This window comes from Cuculus canorus, chromosome 7 (assembly GCF_017976375.1).
Source record: "Cuculus canorus isolate bCucCan1 chromosome 7, bCucCan1.pri, whole genome shotgun sequence".
NCBI classification, from domain to species: Eukaryota; Metazoa; Chordata; class Aves; order Cuculiformes; family Cuculidae; genus Cuculus; species Cuculus canorus.
The window spans coordinates 36,215,645-36,230,428 of NC_071407.1; the positions used below are offsets into that span (position 1 = coordinate 36,215,645).

General features: G+C 48.7%; 1 protein-coding gene and 1 long non-coding RNA gene across 2 annotated transcripts; one reads left to right on the top strand and one right to left on the bottom strand.

The window, feature by feature from the left end:
- Window positions 1–291: 291 nt before the first annotated feature.
- LOC128852674 (uncharacterized) lies at window positions 292–14,661 on the bottom strand. The gene is made up of 3 exons (XR_008450644.1): window positions 11,261–14,661; window positions 11,029–11,167; window positions 292–497 (listed from the first exon to the last, which is right to left on the bottom strand). It is a non-coding gene; the product is annotated as an uncharacterized LOC128852674 (long non-coding RNA).
- Window positions 2,963–9,702, top strand: LOC104060040 (cytochrome P450 2C19). Its single transcript, XM_009561777.2, has 9 exons — window positions 2,963–3,186; window positions 3,559–3,721; window positions 4,205–4,354; window positions 5,134–5,294; window positions 5,647–5,823; window positions 6,349–6,490; window positions 6,914–7,101; window positions 8,259–8,400; window positions 9,112–9,702. The coding sequence occupies exons 1-9, from the start codon at window positions 3,007–3,009 to the stop codon at window positions 9,291–9,293; spliced, it is 1,485 nt and encodes a 494-aa protein (XP_009560072.2). The 5' UTR covers window positions 2,963–3,006; the 3' UTR covers window positions 9,294–9,702.
- Window positions 14,662–14,784: the final 123 nt, after the last annotated feature.

Here is a 14,784-nt window from a genome sequence, read left to right on the forward strand (position 1 = left end):
GAGTCATTGGTCACTGGAACAGCTGCCCAGGGAGGGGGTGGAGTTGCCTTCCCTGGAGGTGTTTAAGGAACGGGTGGATGAAGTGCTGAGGGACATGGTTTAGGGAGTGTTAGGAATGGTTGGACTCGATGATCCAATGGGTCCTTTCCAATCTTGTGATTCTGTGATTCTGTGAATATGCAGGCCTCTCTTCCTCACAAATCTCTTCCTGATCCATTTGCTACTAGTTGTCATGCATTACAATGACTAGCTGTAAGCAACAATTTAACTTGCACTCGAGACCACCACAAACAGGACATGCAGAGGGTGAAGGTGGATAAGGCAAACATCTCTGGAGACTACTAGCCTAAAGCTGATCATAACTCCAGCAAGCTAAAGTCTTCCTGGGATATCCATCATGAAAATCCTCTCCTTCTAATCATTTTGAGACTGGGAGGCTGTAGCAGATGTAGCAGCAGTGCAGGGGTTGTCCTGGGTGTAGAAAGCTCTCTGGAGACCTGTGGGAAGAAAGGCAGGTATTAAACCAACAGCCTGGACAGGTGCAACCTCTGCTGAGTTAAAAACTGGCTAGATGGCTGGGTCCAAAGAGTTGTAGTAAATGGAGTTAACTCCAGCTGGAGGCCAGTCACAGGTGGTGTCCCCAGGGCTCGGTGCTGGGTCCGGTCCTGTTCAATATCTTTATCAATGACCCGCAGGAGGGGGTTGAATGCACCCTTAGCAAGTTTGTGGACGACACTCAATGGGGAGGAAGTGTCAATCTGCTGGAGTGTGGGGAGGCGCTACAGAGGGATCTGGACAGGCTGGATTGATGGGATGAGGCCAATGGGATGCGGTTTAACAAGGCCAAGTACAGGGTCCTGAACTTGGGACACAACAACCCCGTGCAGTGCTCCAGGCTTGGGGAAGAGTGGTTGGAAAGCTGCCTGGCAGAAAAGGACCTGGGGGTGTTGTTGAACAGCTGACTGGACATGAGCCAGCAGTGGCCCAGGTGGACAAGAAAGCCAATGGCATCTTGGCTTGGATCAGAAATGGTGTGGCCAGGAGGAGCAGGGAAATGATTCTGCCTCTGTACTCAGCACTGGTGAGGCTGCACCTCAAATCCTGTGTCCAGTTCTGGGCCCCTCACTACAAGAAAGACATTGAGGCCCTGGAGTGTGTCCAGAGAAGAGCAACAAAGCTGGGGAAGGGGCTGGAGAACAAATCTTCCAAAGAGCAGCTGAGGGAACTGGGATTGTTTAGTCTGGAGGAGACTAAGGGAGACCTTATCACTCTCTACAACTACCTGAAAGGAGGTTCTGGAGAGGTGGGTGTTGGTCTCTTCTCCCAAGTGATAAGTGACAGGACAAGAGGGAATGGCCCTAAGCTGTGCCAGGGGAAGTTTAGCTTGGACATTAGGAAAAATTTCTTCATAGGAAGGGTTCTCAAGCACTGGCAGAGGCTGCCCGGGGAGGTGATTGATATCACTATCCCTGGAGGTGTTTAAAATACGGGTAGATGAGGTGCTTGGGGATACGATTTAGTGGTGGACAGGTACGGTTGGAGTTGATGCTCTCTAAGGTCTTTTCCAACCTTATGATTAGAAACACTCGTGGCCTTTTAATGGATACATGCTTCCAATGAACCTAAAACCAAAATTCTTGGGCAAGATGCAGAGAAGGGGCATTCAGCCTGGTCTTCCTAGACTTTTGCATGAATGGAGAGGACAGAGCAGCCCTGCCTGCCTGCTCTTAGCATCTGCAAACAGAAGCAAGTGTTCAGAAAACCCTTGGATACTGCTGTGACATGAAAAGGCCCATAGCTTCCCACAGGTAAAGGTTGGAGTGACTCATCGGTTTTCCTCCCTTGTAAATCCCCAGTGTGTCTATCAGCATGGTGAGAATATTTGAAATGTACCTATTTTATCCTGATAAAAATGAGAATTCTTTCACAATATTCCTAGTTCCAAGGCCTTTGCCCAAAGTGTGTCACAAACTGTGAGGCATTGCTGGAATGAGGGAACTTTACAGGGAAGGTGGCAGGGTCATGAATACTGGCAGTAGAGAGACCTCATGTAGCATTGCAAACTTCCATGAACTCCCATGAACTTTCACCAGCTGAAAGTTCCTACAGACACATGAACTTTCATGAACTGTCCTGGCACTATCTGAGCTGATGTAGGAGTTCAGACCAGTAGATCAGCAATTAGCCCAAACTTGTTGGCAATTCAGTTTTTCCACCAAAGTATCAGGTAATGATCTTTAAGAAATGAAATGAGATTAAAAATAGAACAGTTAGCAAAGACAGGCAAATTATTATACCTATGGAGGAGAATAAGGATGACTTAAGAACTCATAAGGAAGCAAGCTATGGAAACTTTTGCAAGTGACAGAGACCTTCACTAGCACCTCTGAGCGAAAGCAAAACTCACATTAACACGTTGCTGCACAGCAAACCCCACACACTCCAACCAAGCACTCAGTTCACCCAGGCCCCTCACTAATTCCCACCAAGCCTCACGTTCCCTGGCCTTGCAGCACTTTCTGCTCAACTAGATGAAATCTCTCCGCCTGCGAAAGTGTCACAGCTCAGGAGAGACAGACGACAATGACCAGACTGAGCAAGTTGAGTACGGTGCCACAGCCCTGAGGATCCTTTCTATCTGCCATTGCCACTGTTGTTGGGACCTCACAGTATGTGACCGTGAATTTCTGAGAGCACTTCAGTAGAAAAGTGTGTCCTAATGTTATCTTTTTGACAATGAACTTTACATAAAAGAAAGCAAGTTTTATGAGTAGATTAGAAATTCCATAACCTCTGTTGGCCTCTGTATTTATTTGAGATAAGGCATGTCTTCAACAACCTTTTTACGCTGAAAGAACTCTTAGTTTCATAACACAGGGCGGTCTAACAAATGATTGACTAATTCAGCCACGTGATTAAAAAACTATTGTTGAGTTGACGTAGCTCTTCAATATATAAAACTTAGGCTGCGGTAGCGAGTTACTCCCTCCTGAGCTGCAGAAGGAAATGGAGCTCCTAGGAGCAGCTACTGTTGTCCTCCTGGTTTGCATTGCTTGCCTGCTCTCCTTCACAGCATGGAGAGGGAGGTCTGGAAAGGCAAAGATGCCTCCCGGACCAGCTCCCTTTCCCATTCTAGGTAACGTGCTGCAGTTGAAACCAAAGAACTTGGCTAAAACTCTCCAGAAGGTAAAGACACTTTTTTTCTTCTTTCTTACTTTCTCTCATGGGTGAGAAATATGTGAGATGTGTGAATGAGGATAACCTGTGGCCAGAGCTTGACAAACGGCGATCCCACAGAAGCAGAAAAATCGTGGGGATCTCAACTGTCTCCCTTCACTGCTGTTGCAATTGTTCAGGGCCTGATAACTGGGAACCCTATCCATCCCCGAATTATCATGAGAGGACCAGTGGGTCCTTTCCAACCTGGTGATTCTATGACCAAATCTTGGTATTGCTGGTCTGTGAGGCTGCACTACCTGCAGTGGAACACAGCAGCAAGGCCTCTTCTCAACTTCTCCTCTGCATTTGCTCCATGGCCATGTTCTCTCTTGCATTCAGCTCAGTGAAGAGTACGGACCAGTGTTCACAGTGCACATGGGCTCTGACCCAGTGGTGGTGCTTCACGGACATGATGTGGTGAAAGAAGCCTTGATTGATCGTGCAGATGAGTTTGCATCCAGAGGACGCATGCCGATAGGAGACAGGGCTAACAATGGATTAGGTATGTTTGCCAACCAAGCTCCTTCTGAGGAGAAGGGAAGCGCTGAGAGTGATAAAGGCAGATGAGGGCTGGAGTATACCATGGATAAGTGAAGACTAGGCAGTGGATGAGTCCCACCTGGAGAAGGGAAGGCAGGACAGGCTGTAGCAGCTGGTTTCCACCACGCAAAGAGAAATGGAGCTGAATTAATCTCAGCAATAGGCAGTGAAAGAGCAAGCAGCACCAGTCACCAGCTGCAGCAAGAAAAATTATGTGCAGATATGAGTAATGAATTGTTCACAAGGATGATGGGTGTACGGTGGAGAAGGCCAAAAGCAGGCAGATGAACTACAGGACCTCTAGAGATTGCCTCCAAACCACAGTACTCTATGATGCTACCATGTCAATGCTCTCCTAGGGCCAGGATTCATTGTCACCTTGAGCTTCTGTTCATCTTACAGCCAGAACACTCAAGCCAGTTCTTCCTTCCTTCTTCCTCTTCAGGGATTATTTTTAGCAACAACAAGGAGTGGTTAGAAGTCCGGCGATTTGCTCTCAGCACTCTGCGCAACTTTGGAATGGGGAAGAAAAGCATTGAAGAGAGGATCCAGGGGGAAACTGAGTACATGTTGGAAGATATCAACAAAACAAAAGGTACAGCCCATTTTTAATATACCATATGGTTGCCAAAGAAAAGACTGTATTAAGGGAGCCCATGTTTTTAGCATAGAATTGAAGTTCCTATATGTTTGGCCTATGCATCAGCTGTCGCTCATTACAAAGCAATAAATAATACCATGATCATGTTCTGTTCTTTTTGGAGAACCCTCTGTGTCACTCAGAGGCTGTAATCTGGTATTTCCACTAACAACCAGAGATCAGGTTATCCCCAGTAACCACAGGGTGTGGGTTTTTTAACGGCTTGTGTCATGGTTTCACGCCAGGTGGCAACGAAAAAACATGCAGCGCTCACTTACCACCACTGCCCTGCCCTCCCCCCACCCCTCCCAGCCCTCAGTTGGACGGGGAGGAAAATCGGAAAAAAAAATTAAACTCATGAGTTAAGATAAAAACAGATTAACAGGTCAGCAAAGGAAAACACAACAATAGTAACAATAAGAGCATACCCAAAATAGGTGATACACCATGCAAATCACTCACTGGCCCAAGAACTTACGCATGGCGTTCTCCCAGTGTGGAATCTAGAACCACGCTCCTGAGCTGTGCCCCTGAGCCACAATTACTGAACCACAATGTAAGCCACTAATCAAGTGCCCCGGCCAACTGCCTCCTTTATGTAGTGAGCATGGTGTTATGGTACCAAATATCCCTTTGGGTCTGCTGCTTTGGCTGTGTCTCCTCCTAACTTCTTGTGAAAATTAACGCTATCCTAGCTGAACTCACGACAGCTTGCAACTTTTCTGAAATCACAGGAAAACCTTTTGACCCAACCTTCATGCTGAGCTGCGCTGTCTCCAATGTCATATGCTCCATCGTCTTTGGGAAACGATATGACTATAAAGACAAGAAGTTCCTGGCCCTAATGAACAACACCAACAACATCTTTGAGATGACGAACTCCTACTGGGGACAGGTACATTGAGTAGCCATTTCACAGTGGCAACAGTCTCCCAGAGGAGCAGGAGGTATCCCTCTCAGTGAAGTCCTATTTTAGTTGAATGCTCTGTTGCACAGGAGGGAATTCATTCAAGGGCAAGAAGCACCCTTATCAATAGAACTGGCTTTGCCAGCTAAGTGCAGCTTCCCCCTCATCCTGAAAAACCATCTTCTCCAACTCTAAGGTTCCCACAACTACTAAGTAAACCCCTACCACCCTCATAGCCCTTCTGCTTGGCTCAGCAGAGAGGGTTGTGGCATTTCTGCAGCTAATATCAAAGGATGGGACAATATTCATGCTAGGGACCTTCCTGTTTTTCATCTTCCAGCTCTACCAGATGTTCCCTCAGATCCTGGATTACTTGCCTGGCCCACATAACAACATATTCAAAGAATTTGATGCTCTAAAAGCCTTTGTGGCAGAGGAGGTAAAGACACACCAAGCCTCTCTAGATCCCAGCTGCCCTCAGGATTTTATCGACTGCTTCCTCAACAAAATGCATGAGGTAAGGAGAAAGCTCAGCTCACCACCAACTCATTCCCTATGACACTTATGATGTGAGCCCCCTCCCTCTCCTAAGTAGCACAGACATGGGGATAACTCCTCCCCAGGCAGCTGGGCTGTGCGATGGAAAGACACCAACAGTAGCCCAGATCTTGCCTGTGCTAGAGCTTACAGCTCTGGGTCTGCACACTCACCAGCCATTACTTGCAGCTACTTAGCAAGACCTTCGTCTCTTCTAACCAAAACACAGGGACATTTGCAGTCTGGTCTTGCAGTTCTTTCACTGGAAAGCAGTAGGCACAGCAAGGGCAACCAGACAGGTGCATACTACTGAGCCCACAATTTGAAGGAAGGCTGCTCTGGTGTTGATCTAACTGCACAAAGTTAGCACTGTAACGTCCCAGGTGGATACCGCACCTTAGCAGAGAAATGCAACAGCTGTAGGTGAAAAGGAAGGCCTCGGGTGACACAAGAAAGGGCCGCTTTTCTTAGCCCAACCAGAGAAACAGCCCAGTATCTTCCCTAGGAGAAAGAGCATCCCAATTCCAGTTTCCACATGAAGAACCTGATAACCAGCGCCTTCGATTTGTTCATTGCTGGAACTGAGACAACTAGCACCACCATACGATATGGGCTTCTGCTTCTTCTCAAATACTCGAAGATACAAGGTACCAGTCTGTGGCCTCTTCCTCTCTAGCTATTCCCCTGGGCTGGACATGTATCTAACACCACATTCTACTCCCAGCCTTTTTCCTCTCCCTCTCATATTTTACCCAAATGGGCAAAGTCCTTGCCACCATCATCCCCCAGGGTGGCCATTAGAGGTCACTCAGCTTCACTGGCATCATCATCAGCTGCACTTCCCTCACAGCCAGGGACCTGACTGTGTCCACATCTTTATCTCCCAGTATTCCCATTTAGCCAAGTCACTAGGAGGACATTCCTTGCATTGGAGACTTGGGAGTTGTGTTCTAGTCAACATCAAAATCAACATTGCTGCTTCTGCCATCTGTGATCTGTGGACAGCTTAGGAAAACCTGTTTAGGTTTGGTTTTATTTGCCCATTTTATGGTTTGTGCCTCCCACGACAGAGAAAGTTCAAGAAGAGATTGACCAGGTAGTTGGACGATCACGAAGACCTTGTGTGGCTGACCGGACCCAAATGCCCTACACAGATGCAGTGGTCCATGAAATCCAGCGCTTCATTACACTCATCCCCCTGAGTCTCCCTCACACCGTGGCCAAAGACACTCACTTCAGAGACTATGTCATTCCCAAGGTTAGTGGGCAAGCTTTATCAAGTTCAATAGCAACGTGGCAGCACGTTTTCTCTTAGGTTATCAGTTAGAAGCCAGAAGATAGAAATCCTGTGCCCTGACCTCATTGTCAACTAGCCCTTCATGATGGTTTTATCCTCAGGCTTCTGTAGCTCACTTGCAATTTCGTGTTGCCAATCCATGGGCCAAGATTGGAACGGTAGCTCTGCCCAACACCGTTGCTCACTTGCTCTGCAGCTTTATCTTTCTGCAGAAACACAGTGGGTTCACAAAAAAGCAGCGCAGTGACTCCTCAGATAAAGGCAGCAAATCTGTGGAACTGCTCGCTACCACCCAGGAGAGTCTGTGTGCATGCTTGGAAGCGAGGTCAGTCAGTAGTTATTGAGCACAGAAAGCCCCTGCGACACAAAGTGTTGGAGGCTATGTTTGCATTCATGAAAAAAGAAAAAACGGATGCTTCTTGAGGCGGTTGCTGCTGGCCACTGATATTGGGGGCTAGAGCAACCCATGGCCTGGCCTGGCTCTCTGCAGCAATGCTCACTGCTCTGCTGGGTGACCACGTACAGCAGGGAAACAGCAGCACACGGGCTGCCAGTGGTTTGATTTTTCAGCTGCCTGTGTAAAACCAAAAGGCAGGATTGGGGAACTGCTTAGCTTCCATGAGAGTGTTCTTGGTGTCATCATTGCTGGATTATCTATCCTGTGTCCATCCCCTTCCCCAGCCAATGGCTGGTTAGGAAGTAGGAAGATGACCACTGTAGGAGAAATTTGTGAGGCAAGGAGGGGAAAGAGCTTCATTTCCAAAGCCTTGTGTGGTTTTGCTTTTTGGGGCTCACAGTAAAGAAGGAACATAGCACATCTACAAGTTCATTACTGCAAAACACTAAGAAAGAAGAATTAGGTAGGGTATCCCCAGATGACCAGAGGAAGGTGAGGGTAAATGGTCTGAAAGTGACAGGGAGCATTCAGGAAAAACAGCCAACAACTGTCCCTGACATTCAGCAGTGTCTACCTAAGGCTGCCTCCCCAAATGAAGGATTACCAAAGTGAAGCCGAAGGGCTATGCTGGGAAGTTCAGTCTTAAATTAGCAGTCAGCCAGATTAAGTGATCTAACTGTCCTCCCCTCCATGTTCTGCTCTTCTTCTTGTGTTCCCTCAGGGCACCACTATTTTTCCCGTCCTCAGTTCTGTCCTCCATGACAGTAAAGAGTTTCCAAACCCAAATGAGTTCAATCCTGGACATTTCTTGAATGAGAATGGCACCTTTAGGAAGAGCCAGTTCTTCATGCCCTTCTCTGCAGGTAAAGCATGGGCTTTCTCTCTCTTCTGCTCTCCATCAACCTTCTCCTCTGTGGGCTACCTTGTCTTTCCCTATAGCACACACTCCATCTTCCCAGAGTGGTCCCACTTGGTGTTTCCTTGGGGACCCATGCTCTCTGGATAATTTCTCCCAGCTGCTCCCTTCCCCAGCTGTACCTCCCATCTTGTTTGGTCCCGGTGGCTTCTCAAACCTCCTGCTAGGAGTTGCTGATGTAATGACGTGAATGGGATCCATTGACACTTTCTAAAATACTTATCACTTTCCTACACAACCCCCACAAAGTCATCCTTAACCAACCTGTCTCTCTGTGGTAGCTCCACTTTTCCACAAGACCTCTTAAGTCCCTCTCACTCTACACGCAACCACTCCCCTACCAATAGCCTGAACCCTCTGCTCTCTTACTCATGCTTTACATCACCTTTCTCTCTCTCATCTTACCATCTCCAATGCCCTCTCCACATTTAAGACTTCTCCTGCTCCCTATCTTCCTCACACGCACATCCAAACTACCAAGGGTCTTTCCCCACTAACTCTTCTCTTGCAAATGTCCTTAGTAATCCTGATGCTCATCTCGGTGCTGTGGCTGTATCTGAAAGTAAATAAAGCAGTGCAACACATCTACTTGGTATGATGCAAACTCTGGTCTACTTGGCAACACCTGTTGAGCATTGTTGGCTGTTTTTACTTCCAGGGAAGCGCATATGTCCTGGAGAGGGCCTGGCACGCATGGAGATATTCTTATTTATCGCCACCATCTTGCAGAACTTCACTTTGAAGCCTGTTGTTGACCCTCAGGAACTCGACATAAACCCGACACTGAGTGGGACAGGCAACGTACCTCCCACCTTCCAGCTTTGTGCTTTTCCCCGCTGAAAAGCACAAAACCACTCACCGCAGTGTCCTGAAGCCTGGCTACTCCTTTGCATCTCCCTTACTAAAACCAATGGCAGGAGCATTTGCCCACCTTTCCAAGGCCTCCAGGAAGGCAGCCCAAACACAGGTACATGCACAGAGTAGACACCTTTGAAGCCTCTCAGAACTGCTCCACCACATCGCGGGGAGGCCCTGGGTAGCATTGCAGCCTGTTGTACAGATGATCTCTCCATGGGCTCATTGAGTGTGGTTGCTGAATCAAAGAGGTGATTTTCTCCCAAACACAGCTCCCATCCTGTCCATAATCTGCTTCTCCCACAGCACATATCCCATCAATAGTAACCTGCTTTGCAGATGGATAGCACTGCGTGTGTGTATGTTAATGACCCAATAAAGAAAAACCAATTTAAGAGAATTTGAGACATTGTTTTCTCTGGGTTGGGACAGCACCCACATCTGCTGCTCCACTGCAGAGTAGGTCTGCAGCCCACGTGGCCAGCACCCTGTGGGAAGAGCTCTTCCTAATGCGGCAAGAGTTCTGTTTGCTTCATCTACTGGACCCATGGCTGCAGAACCACTGGCCAGTCACAGTACCAGCTGGCAAGGCTCACAGTGAGGGAAGGGGAATGGGAAAGGGGCATTGCAGCCTGGAAGCTTATCAGCAGCCCTCTCTGTGATTCCTGGGGCTGCCAGTCCTGTTGCCCACAGCCTGATGAAGGATAGCTGCAGCAACCCTCCTAGAGGAGAGTTCTTGGCCCTTCACTTTAGTGGCTGAAGCTCAGGCTGCTTTCACCCTCTCAATGGGACTTCTGGCTGCTCCTGGGGCCTCCTCTCATTTCTCAGGCACTCTCTGGGCCAGACTTCCCACAAGCTGGGAGCACTCCCCTTATGGCTTTTCACTGTCCTCCCACCATCTCCTCCATGCCTTACTGCTCTCCCCAAGGCAGTTGCCAGCACAACGCTGCCTGCCACTGCCACCGCCCCCACTCGGCACCCCCCCATGAACCAAGATGGGGCTGGTGAGGAGATATTTCTCTGGCTGACGTCAGCTGCCTTAATCGCACTCCCACCCCACCTGAAATGCCAGGGTACAGAGTAGAGAACAGCATGGCTGAGAGGCCATTGCAGGTAAGGAACAGTTGAAAACTAAGGGAAGTTGACATCATGGAGACTAAGTTCTGCAGATGGAGTTGCTTTCTCCTTCCTGTTTTCTCGGGCGTATCACTTCACCTCTCTTAAGGTCTGGATTCCTTCTGCCAAATGAAAAGGCTGCAACCCTGTCTTTGCAGGCTGTTGTAAGCACTTGAGGGATGGGGTCCTCAATCAACTCTCTGGCTGCTCTTTTCTACCATCTACTATCTTTTCTACCAAATGCAGTATCACTGCAAGCATTTAGATGGTATTTATAAAAACGAATTAATTTAGGAGTACAGCAATACCATCTCTCTCAGAGAGCTTGGGTACTCCAGGGGAAGATGATTTTGCTTCCCTATCTCAGAGGCGCTATTGCAAACAAATTCTTTCCCTATCCAAAGTGTCTTTGACATTTTCTATATAGAATCCCATGTATGCGCAAAAAGAAAACGCTCTTGTTCATAAATTGCAACCATGTGACCTCTAGAGTCCTGGAGAAGGATTGCGTCTGTTATTTCTGGCCCCAGCCACTATTTGGTGGTTTTCTTTCAGTGATAGGGCAGATGTTTATCATAAATGGATTACACCACAGCTGCCTTACTTCTGGGCTGCTTCGTCCTCATGGTCTTCTTCATCCTCATGGGCTTTGGTTGTGTTTGGATATCTGGTTTGCGGTGTCTGTCTGGATCTTCATTTACACAGATATTTGTTGTCCCCTGCATCATAGTCATATAAAAGTCCTAGAAGAAAAATATGATTTCTGCGATAGGTGTCACAACGTACTTGTAGACCTTGTGAGTGCTGCAGAGAATACAGTATGCAAGAATTCTCACCTCTCTTTGGAAATATTTGGTGTATTTTGAAGAAAACGTCATATTTGCTCACATCTTGTGTACATCCTTCCTTCTCCCTCCATTTATGCCCATGCAGGGTGCAACTCTGATCTTGCAGAAGGGAAACCTCAAAGCCTGAGCATTGCCTTTACCAGAACACCCAAAATTTGTCCATTCCTTAAACACAGGGAAAAAACACTGAGTGAGAGGATCCCTAAATGAATGATTTTCTGTGGGAAGCGACATAGAGGAATCGAGTGAAAATAGGTTTTTGGGTTTTTTTAATTTCCTGCTAGTTGATAGATGATTTGGATGGGCCCCTTCAGTATTTTCACATGAAATTTCCTTTTATTCATATCTGCAGCTCCTAAACTAAGGTCTAGCCTTTGAGAGACAGAGCAGAGACAGTTTGACGGGATGTGGTCCCAAACTTCCTGAGAGCTTCAGAAGGTGTTGAATCAGGTTTCTGGTGTGGAGGTCTAGGCTGGGAAGTGGCGAGGAACCCAGGAAATGGCAGGTAGTCACCTGACACAGACTACTGCCAAGATGATTGCAAATATCAATAATGAAAGAATGTTCTTCTCACCCTATAAGAACAATGCCTGGACAGTTGTGCTTCCAGATGTATGTGCAGAAGTCTAGAAATAAGTTGGTTATAGAACATTTACAAAAGAGTGTTGCATATAAAGCAAGCAAGGAGAGAGGCTAAGCGAGCAACCGTAAGACCCCAGCAACAGCGGTCAGTAACACACGGAGCACCCAGCTGCTCCCTGAGGTCATGGTCCATACTTGCCAGTCATAAGCAAGAACCCACACTCTGGTCCTGCCACCAATGGCTCCGACTAAATGGAAGGAATGTATGGTTTTCCTCTAAAAGGAGCTTGAGGCTGAGAAAAAGCACATACAAAGAGTGTACAAGAGATGAGCACAAATCTATGCTGTCAGTGTCAGTGTGGCAACAGCAGCACCTGCGCTGTGGCTGCCCATGCCAGTGCCCTGCATCCGAGTCCTGTGTACATGTGTGCATGCACGTGTCAGTCTGTGTGTCTGAATGCGTGTGTCTGCGTGAGTGTGCATGTCTGTGTTTGTGCATCTGTGTGCACGTCAGCGTGTGTGTCAGCGTGAGCATCAGGGGGGGCGTCCTCTGTGCATATGTGTCTGTGTGAGTCTGCATCGATCTGCGTGTGTGTGTGTGTGTCTGCCTGTGTTTGTCTCTGTCTGAGCTGTGTCAGTGGGTCCCTGTGCCTGTCTGTGCATATTTTCACTGGCTGAGTCTGCATACCCAGGTGGGCAGAGGCTGCTGCGTCACAGGGAGAAGTGCAATCCCTCACAACCCACTCATAGAATCATAGAATCATAGAATAGTTTGGGTTGGAAGGGACCTTAAAGATCATCTAATTCCAAATCCCTGCCATGGGCAGGGACACCTCCCACTGGCTCAGGCTGCCCAAGGCCCATCCAACCTGGCCTGGAACACGTCCGGGGATGGGGCAGCCACAGCTTCCCTGGGCAACCTGGGACAGGGCCTCACCACCCTCATAGTGAAGAAATTCTTCCTAATGTCCAGTCTAAATCTGTCCCTCTCCAGTTTGTACCCATTCCCCCTCGTTCTATCACCACAAGCCTTTATGAATAGCCCCTCTCCTGCTTTCCTGTAGCCCCTTCAGGTACTGGAAGGTTACTGTAAGATTTCCTTGGAGCCTTTTCTTCTCCAGACTGAGCAAGCCTAACTCTCTCAGCCTGTCCACATATGGAAGGTGCTCCAGCCCTCCGATCATCTTTGTAGCCCTCTTCTGGACCCGTTCCAACAGCTCCATATCCTTTTTACGTTGTGGATTCCAGAAATGAACACAGTATTCCAGATGAGGTCTCGCAAGAGAGGAATAGAGGGGCACAATCCCTTCCCTTGCTCTGCTGGCCACGCTGCTTTGGATGCAGCCCAGGACACGGTTGGCCTTCTGGTCTGCGAGCGCACATTGCAGGCTCATGCTGAGATTCTCATTGACCAGCACCACCAAGTCCTTCTCTGCAGGGCTGCTCTCAATCACATCATCTCCCATCCTGTACCAAAAATAAGGATTGCCTTGACCCAGGTGCAGGACCTTGCACTTGGCCTTGTTGAACCTCATGAGATTCTCACAGCCCCGCTTCTCCAGCTTGTCCAGATCCCTCTGGATGACCTCCTGTCTTTCCAGTCACCACTCAGCTTGGTGTCATCCCCAAACTTGCTGAGGGTGCACTCAATCTCACTGTCAATATCATTCAGTAACGGGTCCAGCGTGAGCAAAGGAGGAGTCTGATGAGCCAAGGCCAGCCCAGGAGAGCTCTGCCAAGCACTGCCCTGCTCAGACCACTTCGTCTTTGGTAGCCACAGCAGTGGCTCCTTGCTCCTCATCTGCTGCCTGCAGGACCAACTGTTAATGTTTCTCCTTGGGGGACACTGGAGAACAGTGGGAGTGCAGTGGATGTGCTGGCCCAGGCATTGGTCAGAGGTCCAGGGCTGGGTGCCAGAGCCAGGGACAAGGGGCATTTGTGGCGGCAGGGCTATGGCATGCTCTGGAAGGATGTGTTGTATGGTTGGGGTCTCTCCAGGCCGGGGAGCACAGGTGGACCTGCAGACCTTCCTGCCTTCCCATACATCCAGTAAGCAGTCACAGCCAGCCTGGTCCAGCACCAGCTCAAGAAAGGGAGGAGGATGGGGGGACTTCCCAAAGAAATGCTGCATTTCCTGAGGACCTGCTTCCCAGGAAGTGGATTAACATCAGCCTGCCATAAGAAGCACTGAGTAAGTTCTTTATTTTGTATTGCTGGCGCGCACAGCTTTTCCTTCACCTACTAATCTTCATCTCAACCCACTTCGCCATCTCCCTCCAGCCTGGGGAAGAGGGGAGTGATTAAGTGGCTGCATAGCTGCTTGGCTGTTAGCAGTGGCCAACCCACTCCATTCATAGATCATTGAGGAGCCCAGGTTGGAAAAGACCTCCAAGGACCATTTGTTTCAGAGTCTTGTGGGAAAGGGAGCCTAGACGGGGCTCTCTCACACCCTGTCCGGTCATATATTGAAACCTTCAGGAACAGGGATTCCACTCCATGCCTGGGGAGGCTGTTCCAGTGAGTGAATGTTCTCACTGTAAAATAATTCTCTGTCAATATGAAACCTCTTCATTCTCATATCATCTTATATCATGTTCAATTTGTCGTCAGTGAGGACTGTCCGGGCCTTCTCTGCGGAGTTGTTTTCTCGCCAGCGAGCCCCAGCACGTCCTGGCGGCTGAGGCTGTTCCTCCCTGGGGCAGGACTTTGCACATTCCTTGGATGAGCTTCAGGAGGCTCTCTCAGCCCCATCCTCCAGCCAAGTCTAGGACAACTCTCTGCGCAGACAACTTGACGTGGGGAGGCCCAAGCCCCAGTCCCACGCTGGTCGTGGAGAGCCATCCCTTTCTGCTCTGTGAGGTCTCCGAGCCAGCTCCTGGCTGTCGCAGCTGTTCCTCCCAGTTGTGCACCACCCGCCAGCAGCCACTCCA

Coding starts and splice junctions, on each gene's coding strand:
- LOC104060040 (XM_009561777.2), top strand. CDS start 3,007: ATGGAGCTCCTAGGAGCAGCTACTGTTGTCCTCCTGGTTTGCATTGCT. Junction 3,722..4,204: donor CAGGGCTAACAATGGATTAG/GTATGTTTGCCA, acceptor CTTCCTCTTCAG/GGATTATTTTTAGCAACAAC. Junction 6,491..6,913: donor CAAATACTCGAAGATACAAG/GTACCAGTCTGT, acceptor CTCCCACGACAG/AGAAAGTTCAAGAAGAGATT.